Source organism: Cynocephalus volans, chromosome 4 (assembly GCF_027409185.1).
Source record: "Cynocephalus volans isolate mCynVol1 chromosome 4, mCynVol1.pri, whole genome shotgun sequence".
NCBI classification, from domain to species: domain Eukaryota; kingdom Metazoa; phylum Chordata; class Mammalia; order Dermoptera; family Cynocephalidae; genus Cynocephalus; species Cynocephalus volans.
The window spans coordinates 32533262-32548508 of record NC_084463.1 but is presented as its reverse complement, the minus strand read 5'-3'; the positions used below and the strand labels follow the sequence as shown (position 1 = coordinate 32548508).

The 15247-nt window shown below is 38.3% G+C and overlaps 1 protein-coding gene across 1 annotated transcript; it reads left to right on the top strand.

Moving 5' to 3' along the window:
* Window positions 1–5011: 5011 nt before the first annotated feature.
* LOC134375783 (olfactory receptor 2C3) lies at window positions 5012–5974 on the top strand. The gene has a single exon (XM_063094491.1). It carries the CDS (start codon window positions 5012–5014, stop codon window positions 5972–5974), a length of 963 nt encoding a protein of 320 aa, XP_062950561.1.
* Window positions 5975–15247: the final 9273 nt, after the last annotated feature.

Below are 15247 nucleotides of genomic sequence, written 5' to 3'. Positions count from 1 at the left end.
GAATGTCTTCCTTCAAAAAAATGTCTGTTCAGCTCCTTTGCCCATTTTTTATTGGGTTATTTGTTTTTTAATTATGTAGTTGTTTGAGTTCTTTGTATATTCTGGATATTAATCCTTGTTGGATGCAGAGATTGCAAATATTTTCTCCCACTCTGTAGGTTGTCTTTTCACTCTGTTTATTGTTTCTTTTGCTGTACAGAAGCTTTTTCGTTTGATATAATCCCATTTGTTTATTTTTCCTTTTGTTGTCTGTGCTTTTAGAGTCAAATTCATAAATTCTTTGCCCAGTCCTACTTCTTAAAGTGTTTTCCCTATGTTTTCTTCTAGGAATTTTATAATTTCAGGTCTTATATTTAGGTCTTTAATCCATCTTGAGTTGATTTTGGTATATGGTATAAGGTAATGGTTTTGTTTCATTCTTTTACATATAGATGTCCAGTTTTCCCAGCACCATTTATTGAAGAGACTATATATTCCCCAATGTGTGTTCTTAGTGGCTTTGTTGAAGATTAGTTGTCTATAAGTTTGTGGACTGATTTCTGGGTTCTCTATTATATATGCCTCTGGATTTTTTTTTAAAAGTAGAAAGTATGTACTGTAGATGAGGTGGAGAAATTGAAACACACTTTACTTGTAGGGTGCTTAGCCACTGTGGAAAAGTTTGGCAATTCCACAATAAGTAAATCATAAAATTCCCATAAGACCTAGCAATTCCACTCCCATAATACAAAAGAATTGAAAACAGATGTTCAAACAAAAACTTGTATGTGGATGTTTATAGCAAATCTATTCACAATAGGCAAAAGGTAGAAACAACCCAAATGTTATGAAGAAATAAGCTCAAATGTCCATCAACAGATAAATACTCAACAAAATATGGTAGAATCATAAAATGGAATTGTTTTAGTTATAAAAGAGAATAAAGTACTGACATAGGCTACAACATAGATGAACCTTGAAAACATTATGCTACGAGAAAGAAACCAGACACAAAAGCCACATATTTTATGATTCCATTTATATGGGATATCCAAAATAAGCAAATCCACAGGGACAGAAAGCAAATTAGTGGTTGCCAGGGACTGGGAAGACTTAACAAATGGAAAATGATTGCTTATTGGGTACAGGTTTTCCATTTGGGGTGATGAAAAGTTCTGGTATCAGATAATGGTAATTGGTGTATAATAATGTGATGTACTTAATTCTATTGCCTTGTACACTTTTTTAAATGTATTCATTTTAATTGTTTTACTATACATTTTTGTGGAGTACAAAGTAGACTTCAATAGATGTGTACAATGTGTGATGGTCAAATCAGAATAGTTAGCTTATTCATCATTACAACTCACAACCGTTCTTTGTGTCCATTAACCAATTTCTCATTAACCTCCTTCCCTCTCCCTCCCTCCTCCCCCTTTCCACCTCTAGTAATCACAGTTCTGTTCTCTCCTTGTAAGAGTTCAACCTATTATTGTGATTGTTGTTTATTTCTTTCTCTATCTCTTTTTTTATTGTTTGTTTATTTATGAATTCAGCTCCCACTTAAGAGTAAGGACATGTAGTATTTCTCTTTCATACCTGGGTTATTTCATTTAGCATAATTTTCTCCAGACTCATCCATGTTGCTACAAATGGCAGAATTTCATTCTTTTTTTTGTGGCTGAGTAGTATTTCATTGTGTGTATATACCACATTTTCCTTATCCAGCTCTATTTACAATAGCCATGTCAAGGAACCAACCTAAATGTTCATTGATGGATGACTTGTACACTTTTACAATGGTAAATTTAGATGTTATGTATAGTTTCTTAACATACTATTAAAAAAAATGTTAGCTTATCACTAAGTTACACCCCAATAATGAAATGGTTGTATTTGTTTTAAAAAAGAATCTACAGAAGCATGTGCCAAATTAGGATAATGAGCAAATATGTCAGACTATCTCCCCAGCTATGTGATTAAGCCTCATGGAGATAGACTTGAGTCTTACACTCTGTAAGCAATGTTTGGCAGTATACAAACCTGCAGTAATGTTCTATTCATAATAAGAAATCATTCTGTGTGTACGATGAAGTTATAATTATCCAAGAGGGGAAAAAAATCCCCAAACCTTCTTTCCCTCCAGTTTCATTCCCTTGATATATACCATCACCCTCTGTCTCTGCCCTGAATGCTCCAGGGGATAAAATAAATGTCTTATGATTATAATGGCTTTATGAAACACTTTGTCCTTTGGGGGTCAATATATACTTCTCATTCTGGAAACACTGTGAGCCATCCTCACTCCTTGACTACCAATTATTTCAGGAAAAAATAGATGCTTTTTTCTAATTCAAACCCATTCTGATTTAAAGACCTAAGAATGTGTTCCTTAGACATGAATTTGAACAGAACCTTGCACATCGGCCACTGACTTGGAGATTTCCAACGTTTTGGGGGTTTTAAAATCCCTTGGCTAATCTCCTCTTTTTTAGTGCCATATGCACTGACTTTACAAGTGATATCAGTCCTTGAAATAAAATATTTCCCATTTTACAACCACGTTTTCAGCCTGCATAAAAGGAGATGATGCTGCTAGCTCACCATCAGTAAGTGACATTCTTGAGTTTTTTGTTTGCTTTTCACAGTATTTAAGATAAGCTGGGATCACAGACTTTCTAGTAATTCCAACTAAGGGTGATGAGCACTGATCCATTTAAATGATCTGATTTTATCTTGTGATGGTCTTTGATATTCCAGCATGGGGTACCATTTGTAACTGCATAGTTAACTCAGACAAAATTTGAACTCAAGACATTTCCATTACTGTTCCTATGCCGTCTTTCTTTTTTATAATGGCATAGGACTTGGGGTGACATCACATTTTGAAGAGCGAGTTTTTATTGGGACAGTTTTGGCAAATCTCTGTGGCTGAGCAAATCTCTTCCTTTACCAGAAATGTTCTTTTTTTCTAAGAATCTAGATATCTCGGGTGTAGTTCCAGTACTACTAAGCAGCTCCGGAGCTTGGGGTAGGCCACTGAACATTTCTAGAAATAGATCAGATCATCAGAAAGGTCTCTTCTCAGTCAAAAACTTCTACTTAACTGTTATCTCATGAATGACCCTATGGTCCTTCTCTTGGCAACATTTACACATCTTCTGCATATTATCAATTGTGAGTCCACCCAGTTTCTATCTCTATACTGAGCGGATATTTACACCACAGGTGACAATGCAGTTGTCAGTCTAGCCTTTTATTTTTCAGTTCATCTGTGGGGACTCTATATTTGAGGCAAGCACTTTGTGTCATGATTCAGTTGCACACAACTATTCAAATTCACCTCTTTTCTCCCACATCCGCTTTATGAAACCACCCACATTCTGACGAGTCTTAACTTCCTTCCTGATTTGGAAGAGGTCAGAATGTTTTCTCCTGGATGCTTTCCCCCAGAGTATCTATGCTCTCCTGACCTGCAAATCAGACCACTGTCTCAGCATTCTGGCCCAGTAAAATCCACACTGGTACAGCTTCCATGGGTGAATTTTGGCAAATGCGTGAAGCTATCTGAGCCCTATTTTTATATATGTGCGACAGAGACCCTGCATGTTTTTTAAAATGCTGTGAATGTACTCTCTGGGATTTTAAGATAACTGACATTTGCATTTACAACCGCTCTGTTCCCAAACCGGGATGAACTCTACTTATAATACATTGATTCTTCTTTTTAAAATACAGTTTTGAACAAATTAAGGCATTTGTAAAAAAAGAGCCCCAGAGGTTTTTCAGGGACATCTGAAGCAGACTAAGTTGGCCATTTTCCCCACAGGAACTTCTGGCTTCTCACACTGTCCCTGCTAGGTCATTTCTCCTGTATAAAAGCAGAGGGTAGTGTGAGTCACCTCTGCCTGCCTCTGGCATTTCCAAGAGTCTGTCCTGACAACATTCCTGCAAGGTTGGGCTGGGTGTCCCTTAACTATGCCTTTGTATAACTCTACTCCTGCCTCTACCGTAACCACATACCATTCTAACAACTGCTTCACAAGGGGTTCATTCAATGAATATTGATTGAGGAACTTCTGGGTATCAGACACTGGGCTTGGCACTGAGGACCTAGAAGTAAACACAATAAACAGAACCCGTGTCTCCATGATAGCGTAATAAATGAGTAGTGTGTTTATTGTCAGGCAGTTAAGTTTACATGTAAAAATAAATCAGGAAAGGGGGAGAAGGGAGCTGAGAGGGTTTTTAATATAAAATACAGTGAGGAGGGCCTTGGGTAGAAGATGACTTTTGAAGAATGACCCGAAGGAGGTGAGAAAGTGGGCGTGTGGATATCTTGGGGGAAAAGCACTGCAAGCCTTGGCCAAGACAACAGGGGTGTTGATCAGTACAATGATATGATCCTATTATTTCTTAATGTAATCCTCTGGTTGCTTTGTTGAGGATACTTGGAAGGGGAGCAAGAGAGGCAAGTTAGAATATTAGATCAAAGTTCAAGTGATAAATGATGGTAAGATGGGCCAGGGTGGTAGTACCAGAGGTGGTGAGAAGTGATGAGAATTGGATTATATTTAATAATAAAGCAAACAGTTGCTGCTGCTTGTGGGATTTCAGAGAGTACAATTCTAATGCCTGTGCATCAGTGGTTCATCACATGAAACAACACCCTCCGCCCAACTAACATTTCATCACTAAACATTTAGGCCACATCCAGATGTGGCTACTATAAGTAATATTTCAATTCAAAAAAATCAGTGCCAAGAATTATGCAGCAATGTCGATTCTGCACAACCCTCCCCATCCCTGCTGCTATGCATGTTCCCAAGTCTTTTATCATACATTCCATATTGGCCATTAGGAAGGTAAATGCAACACGATTCACAGAGCAGTTGGGTGGATGCTTTTGAGAACTATGGGTAAAAAATTTATGTTTAATGTTTGCTAATGGATGTAATCATTTCATGTCACACACCCTGTGCCCCCCATCCACCCACAGGTGGCCTTTTTGCCCCACTCCCAGCTGCATATGATGATGGGAATAGCCAATGTAAGTTCTCCAGAAGTCTTTGTACTGCTGGGCTTCTCTGCATGGCCCTCACTAGAGCCCATCCTCTTCCTCCTTGTCTTGGGGTTTTATGTGCTATCTGTCTTGGGCAATGGCATCATCATTGTGGTCTCTTGTGTGGACGTGCACCTCCACACACCCATGTACTTCTTTCTTGCCAACCTCTCCTTCCTGGACATTAGCTTCACCACGAGCATTGTCCCGCAATTCCTGGTCAACCTCTGGGGGCCACAGAAAACCATAAGCTATGGAGGGTGTGTGGTCCAGTTCTACATCTCCCATTGGCTGGGAGCCACCGAGTGTGTCCTCCTGGCTGTCATGTCCTATGACCGCTATGCTGCTGTCTGCAGGCCACTCCACTATACTGTCATTATGCATCCGCAGCTCTGCCTCGGCCTGGCCTTTGTCTCATGGCTGGCAGGTCTGACCACCAGCGTGGTGGGCTCCACGCTCACCATGCTCCTACCACTGTGTGGGAACAATCACATCGACCACTTCTTTTGTGAGATGCCCCTCATAATGCAACTGGCTTGTGTGGACACCAGCCTCAATGAGGTGGAGATGTACCTGGCCAGTTTTATCTTTGTTGTCTTGCCTCTGGGGCTCATCCTAGCCTCATATGGCCACATTGCCTGGGCTGTGTTGAAGATCAAGTCAGCAGAAGGGCAGAGAAAGGCATTCAACACCTGCTCTTCCCACGTGGCAGTCGTGTCCCTGCTTTATGGGAGCATAATCTTCATGTATCTCCAGCCCACCAAGAGCAACTCTCACGAGCAGGGCAAGTTCATAGCTCTCTTCTACACCGTAGTCACCCCCATGCTGAATCCACTTATCTACACCCTGAGGAACAAGGATGTGAAGAGCGCCCTCAGACACATTGTATTAGAGAACTGCTGTGGCTTTGCAGGGAAATGGGGACAAATTTAGAGAGTCTAGTCATTTTTGAGGAGAAAGAACAAGTTTAATAATATCATATTTTATTTTGGAGAGCACAATATTTGGAATGTCATTTCTGTCTTGATATTGCTTGAGCTCAAGGTAGGTAGAAATCTGAAATGAGTGTGCTTATATACTATTGTCAGACCAAGGTTAAGAAAAAATATTTTGGTTTTATTTTTTGTTAATTATCATATTTTTTTAAAGTTTTTATCATTGTATATGTTACATATATGTTGATTATCATCTCATTCTGTTAATTGCTTATATTGTTTTATATATGTGTGTGTGTGTTTTATATATATATATATGTCACTATACTATTTATACGTCTGCCATCGAGAGTGCCTAATCTGTGTGAAGTCCCTTACATTTTGCTCAATATTTCTAATGATTCTAATGACGCATTTCCCAATATTTCTAATATCAGTAGACATTATTAACCTCATAAAGGTTAGGTAATTACAGAGCTATTAAGGTTTTAAACTGAGATTTAAGTCCAGCTCTATCCATTCATAGATGTGCTTACAATTATGCCTATAACCTCTCATGGTATAAAAAGACATATTATTGTACATAGCACAGAACTTCTAAAACCCTCATAATTTCCCAAGAGATAGTGATGATTAAAAGTGTCCTTTGCTATTCATAACAAGCCCCTTTCAACCACACCTGAGTCTGTGCCAGGAAGGTGACTCTTGGTGGGCCCCTAGAGAGCTTTCAGAAGGGGGCTTGCTGTCCAAGGATCCAATCATGAGATTAGAGGGTCAGACCTTTCAGTCCCACCCCAGATTTCCAGAGAGAAGAGGAGACTGAAGATTAAGTCCAATCACAAACGGCCAATGATTTAATCAATCATGCCTACACGATGGAACCTCCTAAACGATGAGGTTCAGAGACTTTCTGGGTTATTGAACACATCCACGTGCCAAGCGGGTGACAGGCTCCAAACCTCACAGGTTCAGAACTTCCTGTGCTCAAGCCCCTTCCAGACCTAGCCCTACGTACATCTTCATCAGGCTTTTCATTTGTATTCTTTATAATATCCTTTATAATCAACAAGTAAACATAAGGAAAATGCCTTCCTGAGTTCTGTGAGACATTCTAGCAAATTATCAAACCAGATAGGAGCCCCTGATTGACAGGTGGCAACCTGAGACTTGTGACTGCTGTCCGAACTGAGGACAGTCTTGCGAGCACAGCCCTCCAACCTGTGGAGTCTGACACTAACTCCAAGTAGTTAGTGTTAGAACTGAACTGAATCGTAGGAGACCCAGCTGGTGTCCAGAGAATTGAAGAACTGGTTGTTGGTGGAGGAAAAACTAACACATTTGGGACCTGAAGTGTTGTGAGTAAACATAGTCCTTCCCTGAAGGAGGAAGAATCTAAAAATGCAAATATCTCAAAGGTAGAACTTTGAGTTGGATTGTCAGGAATCTAGTGATTTCATCAATAACACACTACACTGATTTATGTCTAATTACTGAACTACAGAGTTTCCTATTCAGCTCTAGACTTTCTGTTTTCAGGAAATGTAAGGATATTTATATTCATTCACTAGTATATTTTCTTATTTATTTAATATGTCCAAGCATGCATTCATCATTCTTAAAATGAGCTCTATTTCCGGAGGTTGTAAAAATGAGCACACAACACTGCCCTAAGACAGACGGGTCAAGTTCACAGAGCAGTCACACACTTGCTGTAAAGCTCTAAATAGTGTTGTGAAGTTGATAATATTCACAATTTAGAGGTGAGAAAATACTGATCAGAGAGAAAGATGATATTTATGTTCATTTTTGAGCATTACGTAAGTTGGGGAAATCACAGTCATTTATTTGCAACAATATTTTGCAAGGTTATTATTTAGGCGGCCTTTTTTCTCCAAAATCTTGCCTTCAAAACAAATTTCCTCCACTTTTCTGAATTAAACACTTTCCTATATGTCACATTTAGTCTTCCAGACTTCTCATTTGATTAATACGAGCAGATATTGGGAGATGTGGGTCTTGGATGAAAATGCAAATACAGTATTGAGGTTCATAACAGTTCACCCTTAGCAACTATTAACTCTTCAGAACAGCTTTGTTTCTAATGGAAATTGAGTTCATAGGTCTGTAGAAAATGGGAACCAATAATTCATATGTGTATGCACTTATTGTTAAAATAAAATAAGAATATGATTAAAAACTTCTGAAAACAAAAGGTTACCCACATTCTACCAAAATACTGATTCTTTTACACATTCTTTTCTACCCAATTCCCAAATGTTTGCTCATTCACATGTGGGGATTAGCATAGCGTGGGCACAAATTTTTATTTCCTTTGCTAATAAGAATAACATCGATTACATCTGACATACATCGAGTGCTTATATTGCCAGTCACATTTCTAGGCAGTTTATCTGAATTCACTCATTTAATTTTCACAATAAAGCTGTTAGTAAGGTAGTATCATTCTCCCCATTTTATAATTGAGAAAACTAAGGCCAAATTAGCAGAGCTTCGATGCAAGGAAACTCTTATTTTGACGTGGGCAGTTGGTTTTACAGTGTTCTGCTGCTGCTTGATTACTTCCTTCATTAAGTGACATAAAAATGTCCACATGGACATAGTCTTTGTAATGTTTTTGGAAACAGTGTATAACATTCCAATGAATGGATATTCCTTGGTTTCTATCAATTGTTATTTGTAGGCAGCCAGGTTATTTTTATTTTACTTTTTGCTATGTTATATAATGTGGGTAGGTTTCTTTCTTCTACTTAATTATTGTCTTAAGATAATCCCCAGAGTATAAACCATAAGATGAAAAGGGAAACAGATTGTGATGCAGTTCAATTTACTTCACGAATCTGCCTTAAAAAAATAAAGAAATCTTGAATTCTGCTAACCTCATCACATGTACCTCAACCACCACCTGTATACTGCATATTACATCATACCTATTTACTTTTTAAAATGTATTTATTTTTAATTGACCCGTATTGATTGTACATATTTATGGGGTTCAGAGTTATATTTCAATACATGTACACAACGTGGGATGATCAAGTCAGGGTAATTAGCATATTTATCATTGCAAAAATGTATTCTTTCTTTGTGATGAAAACATTTGAGTCTCTCTCTCTTCTGACCGTTTGAGAACATACTATAAATAATCGTTAATTATAGATGCCTATCACCACTGCACACCACAAAACTTCTTTTTCCCAGCCCGCTGTCATTTTGTGTCCATTAACCAACCTTTCCCTCCCCCTGATCCCTTCCCAGCCTCCAGGAACCACAATTCTACTCTCTACTTCTAAAAACTCAACTTTTGTTTTTTAGCTCTCACATGTGAGTGAAGACATGCTGTATTTATCTTTCGGTGCCTGACTTATTTAAATTGAGATAATGTTTTCCAGGCTCATCCATGTTGCCACAAATGAAAAGATTTCATTCTTTTTCATGGCTGACTAGTATTTCATTGTGTATATATACCACATTTTCTTTACCCATTCATCTGTTGATTAATACCGAGGATGATTCCATATCTTGGCTGTGGTGAATAGTGCTGCAATAATGTGGGGGTGCAAATATTTCTTTGTTTACCTACTTATTTTAATAAATTCTCTATTTCATATTGCATCACCCTACACTTCCCTATAAAGCATCCCAGGTATCAGACCCAGGAATACACAGCACCACTTTCCCCTCTGCAGTGAGAAAAGGGTGGCCACCCTTTTTCTCTGAGAAGTGGAGAAGTAGAGCAGCAGGTACCCTCCGAGTCAGAGACACATGGAAACATTAGTGTATGAGTGGGGACCCCCTGACTCATACACTAATGTTAACATTAGTAACTAATGTTACTAAATGGAGTTCACTGGCATTTTTTACTCAATTTAGTACACAAAAAATGAAGAGGAAAGAACTAATGGGGAAAAAATAATTTAAAAAGCATTAAATGAAAATGTTTACGATCTGAAAAAAAATTTTTTTTAATCTGAATACTAAAAACTTTCCCTGACTCCTTGGAAGGATGAATGAAAAGTCGCCTCTGGAATTTGGATGAACTGTTATTTTCCTTCGCTTGCTCATGGTTTTGTTTAAGCTCAGTAGTCGAGTTTTTGGAGCTTCCAGAGAGAGGAAGAGCCCAGAGGACTCTCTGGAATCTCTGTTTCCCCGCATGCAGCATCCTCTTGACCTCAAGGCGGGGTGTCTACTCAAGACACGAGTGCAGCTTCTCATCGGTTTATTCAGGGACAACAGGCAAAGCCGGCCTGCCAGAGCCATGGAAGACTGTGCTGGGCTCTGCCCCGTTCACTTCTCAGCCCTTGCCTGGCACAGAGGAGAACAATGACCATTACGTGCACTTTCCTCTCAGGCTGACTGGTCATTTGCCAGCCTAACTGTTACATAAATGCTTAAGAGAAAATGAAGAACTCTTGGGAACCCCCCAACAGAGCCATCCTGAGGCACTGAAGCCTGAGGAAGAGTGAGGGATGATCTTTCTAGAGGGAAGTTCCATCCTACTTGGATTTAAGTTATAGTGAAAGGGGGAAAAAAATGCTTACATGCCATATTGGAAACTACCTATCTTTCTGTACTGGGTCCTTTTTATGCCCAATATGTCAGAATCCTCTAGGCCCCTTGCAGTGACCACTAGTCTTTGATGGCTTTTCTCAGAATCAAACAGACCCTGGATCATCACAAGCCCAGTCTGGGAACTCCTTACCTGCTGCTTGGGTCCCCTCTCATGCTACCCACTATGAAGGCCATGTTTCACTGGCGCATGCACAGCCTGGAAGTGTGGGGAGTGAAAGATCCAGGCCGTACTGAGCATGGGGACAGAAGCTGCTGGAGACACACTTCCAGATCTGAGATGCATTTGTACAGCTCCAAGGCCCCAGTAGGATGAAGCACCAGTCACACTTGGTCATAGCCAAACCCATCCTTGTCCTTCCCCTGCTTTCCTGACCACAGCATCATAGACCATCTGTGCTGGACCCAGCCTCAGCCTTGGAGACACCAGAACTACGGCAACTTCCCCAAGCTCGGCAAGCTCAGCACCCACTGGTTTGTCTTCCTAAGTGAAGTGTTACAAGCCAGATAGTATCAAAAATTTGAAGTTTAAAAGCTATAATCTATCATCACACTCAGCATGGCAAGCTCCACATGACAAGAGAGGAATGAAAGAACTGGGAAATCAATCCAGAGAATAGCAGGCTCAAGACTTCCCGGCAAATGAGTTCACTTAATAGATCACAGATATTTTCCCATTCAATATATGCTGCACATGCATACTGCAAATCTAACGACCATGGCATATTCCCATTTTCACTAATACAAATGAAGCAAACTAGACTACTAGTCCTAGAAGATGAATCTTTGAGTAAGGAGTCAAATGGTGTTCACATGTTTACATTTTACGGACATGTTTAAGTTTTCCTTCAGAGACTATAAATTTGCACTTTTGCCAACAACATGTGCAAAGACATAGTCTCACGATTTCACAACACTGGATTTTGTCAATTATTTTGGTATTTACTTGTAAATCTTAACTCATTATCACTTAACTTTGCATTGATTTAATCATTAGCAAGAATTAACATCTTCTGATATGCTTTGGGATTATTTACGTTTCTTCACTAAATTCTTTTTTTTTTCTTTTTTTCATATTTTGACTTTGTTTTTACTTTTGGTTACTGACTGATGAAGGGACACTTTGGTATCATATAAGTGATGAATCATTTTCCCAGTGGGATGTTTTGCTATATTTTTGTTTCCTTCGTGGTAAAAAGTTTTAAATTTTATGTATTAAACTTTATCGATTGTGTCTTTATATCTTCTTGTTGTGGGATCATTCATTATTTTATTCAGTGAAATGTATTATTATTTAAACATAGCTTATGTATGTGGCCTGTTCTGAGGACTGGAGATGCAAGAATAAACAAATGATGTCACTGCCTCCACGGGATGTACAAGTTCAGGAAAGAGAGGATAATCACCCAGAAAGCAAGCAAATGGAAAATGTAAGTTAAGAAGAGACGAATGAGCCTGAAGAAGGTGGCATGAGATCTGGGAGCTCATAAAGCCATTTGAGTTCTCCGTGATGAAAGAGGGAGGGAGCCCCACATACGCATTTGGAGGGCATCCCAAGGAGAGGGTGCAGCCAGTGTAGGCTTTAGAAAAGGAAGGACTGCACGCAAGGAAAGTCTGGTAGAAAGTCTTTCCTCAAAGTGAAGGAAGAAAAGGATGGTGGAAATGAGGTCTGACAGATCCCTAAGGGGTGCAGGTAATGAGGGTCTTAAAGACCCTGGATGAGCACCGAGTTTTCTATTTTCAGACTATTTGGGAAAGAGAGAGAGCATGACATGCCTTCTTGTTTAAAGTTGTGATTAGAAATGGCCACCACCTCCAAGATTATGTTTATTTTGTTGTTTTATGGTTTTCTATTTTATGCTTAGCTTTTCAGTCCACTGTATCTGCAGCGTGTATGTGTGTGTTTGTGTGTGTGTGTGTGACACAGAGAGAAAGAGATTTGTTACTTAATATTTTGCAGATGTTTATTCAATAGTCCCTAAACATTTCATTACTTGTATTTTCATTACTAACTTCAAATTATACCTTTACCATATACTAAATTTCATATGTATACAAATTTATTTGAGAAATTTCCATTCTGTTCTCTTAATATTTGTTCATTTCTTTTACTTCATTTGTTCATCTGAGTAACATCACCTGTAGTAACTGAGGATTTATAGCATAGTCTGTTGTCTAGTAGTGCAAGACATCAATCATTATTCTTTCTATTTTTCAAATTTACACTTTTCATGGCTGTTACTACATTTTGCTCTACCAGATTAGAGTCACAACAAATTCCCTTCCTACTAACCCAAAACAATATCTTACTGGGACTCTGACTGATACTGAACTACATTTGTAAATTAGTGTCAGGAGAATTTACATTTCTGCAGGACTGAGACCTCTGTGGACATTGAGCAAAGGAAATAGAGCACAGGGTTTGGGATTGTGTAACTAAGCACTTGCTGTGGGTCCTGGCTCCTCACTTAATGACTGTGTGCCCTGACAAAAAAAACCCACCTCTTTGAACCCCATTGTCTTCATCTGTAAAGTGAGACAATAACACCAGCCTCAAAGGGGTAATGACAAGTTGGTATAGTACTCAATATAATGCATAGCACACTAAAAACTCAATAAACATTAGGAATTATGTTTCTATATATGCATGTAGATCTTTTATTTCTTCAAAAAAGATTTCTAGTTCTTTTTTTATACAGGCTTTGGTTATTACTTAGCACATAGGCTACATTGCTATAACAAAGACCAAAAATACAGTGGTACAAAGGAGATAAAGTTCATACAGTCTGAAAGGACATCTCTGCTGTAGGAGGTTGCCTACCACCAACTGTAGAGCAAGCAATATTGACAGCCAGCAGGCATAGATTCCTTAAATAGCAAATAATCCTCTGTTGGAAATAAAATGAACTGACGTAAACACCATCAGCTTCCTCTTAGCACTTGGGAAAGGTCATTTAATTCTTGCTTGGATCGTATGACAATATGTCACCGCAATAGCTCATCCACTACAGAGATCTCACTCCTATTGCCCATGGGGTTTCCTTCATTTAAGGTCCAGTAAAATGATATTTGGGCTACCAAAGAAGATGGAGAAGAAGGAGACAGAGAAGAAGAGGAAAAGGAGGAGGAAAAAGAAAGAGAAGAAGAAAATATATGGTCTCCACATACAGAAAGATTACTAACCACTGCCAACAATGCCGTCATCATCATCAATACTGACGTTTTGACTATAATTATCATCATTAAATTAAGCATCATTTAGACCAAGTTCCTGGTAATAAAAAAAAAAGCAAACAAAGACAAAGGCTGATAAAGTTTATGGAATAAAATTATTATACACCATAGTTAAAATTCTATTTGGAACCTCATTCACAAAGTTGAATAATATTTAATGCAAACTTTGAGATTACTGTCAACACAAAAGAAAAAGGAAAAGACTAGACTAATGATTTCCTTTTGTTTAGAAGGGAAAGGAGTATATTTAGAGAATTGCTACATAGAACTATTAAACTCTTTATTCTAATTCTGTAACTTATAATAACATCAATTTAGTGGAAAAAATGAAAAGTACTTTCTGGTAAAATTCAGAGGATTTCATACATATTTCCTGTTAGCTATTGGAAACTGTATTTGTTATTTATCGAGAGACTTGCGTGTGTCTACTAAAAGTTGTAAATTATGTTTTTCATAAACAGTTGCAACCTTACAATGCTTACAACCCTGTGATTATTAACCTTATCAATCTTGTTATAATCAATATTGCAGGCATATAAAAATTGAATGGATTCCCTAGACAGAAAGGTACCTATAGGATTTTCTTCTTTAACTAAATTCAAGAAAATAAACAAAAATGCTAAAAGATTGATTTCAATATAGCTTAAGATTTGGTTCTAGCACAGTTGCTTGACTAAGTCGATACAAGACCACACTAAATGCATGTGTTGTCCTGCCAAAGGCTGCCTAGAGAGACGAAGTATATGTGCCCTGTTCCCACAACTTGTAATGCCTGGTGGACAGCAGAATAAACATATCAAAATTCTAAATAGACAAAACAGTGAAAAAATTCAAAGGCCTAACAAGAGATACAAAAAAAAGAAATAGTTCATAAAACTTCCTTTTACTTGGAGAAAACAGAAAATTTAAGTATAGATAGCTGACTTGCCCTTTTCTCTTAGTGTAATATCCACAATTTTTTTAACCTTGAATAATCCAATTAGGAAATCTGAACTGAAAATGTTAAGTAGAGACTATCCTGTTTGGGGAAACAGCTATTTGAACATGATGAAAGAAATACGAAAACTGTGCATGCCCTAAAGAGTCTAGAGTTTTAAAAGAAGGCAAAACATGTAAATTTTCTATAGCTTTTTGGAAATTAATAATAAAGACTGCATTAGTCTGGGTTCTCCAGAAAAGTAGAACCAATAGAAAAAGAGAAAGGGAAATTTTAAAGAAATGGCTTACAAGACTGTGGGGGCTGGCAAGTACGAAATCGACAGGGCAAGCTGGAAACCCAGGATAGAGATCATTTCTCCAGAGTCCAAGAGCACACGGCAGGCAGAATGCCTCTTCCTTGGGAGACTTCAGTGTGTTTTCTCTTCATGTCTTTAACTGATTGGACGAGACCCACCAACATGACGGAGGGTAATTTGCTTTACTCAAAATCTGCTGATTTAAATGTTAATCT

What these genes read in the sequence shown, in the direction of transcription:
- LOC134375783 (XM_063094491.1), top strand. Translation starts at nt 5,012, where the DNA reads ATGATGGGAATAGCCAATGTAAGTTCTCCAGAAGTCTTTGTACTGCTG.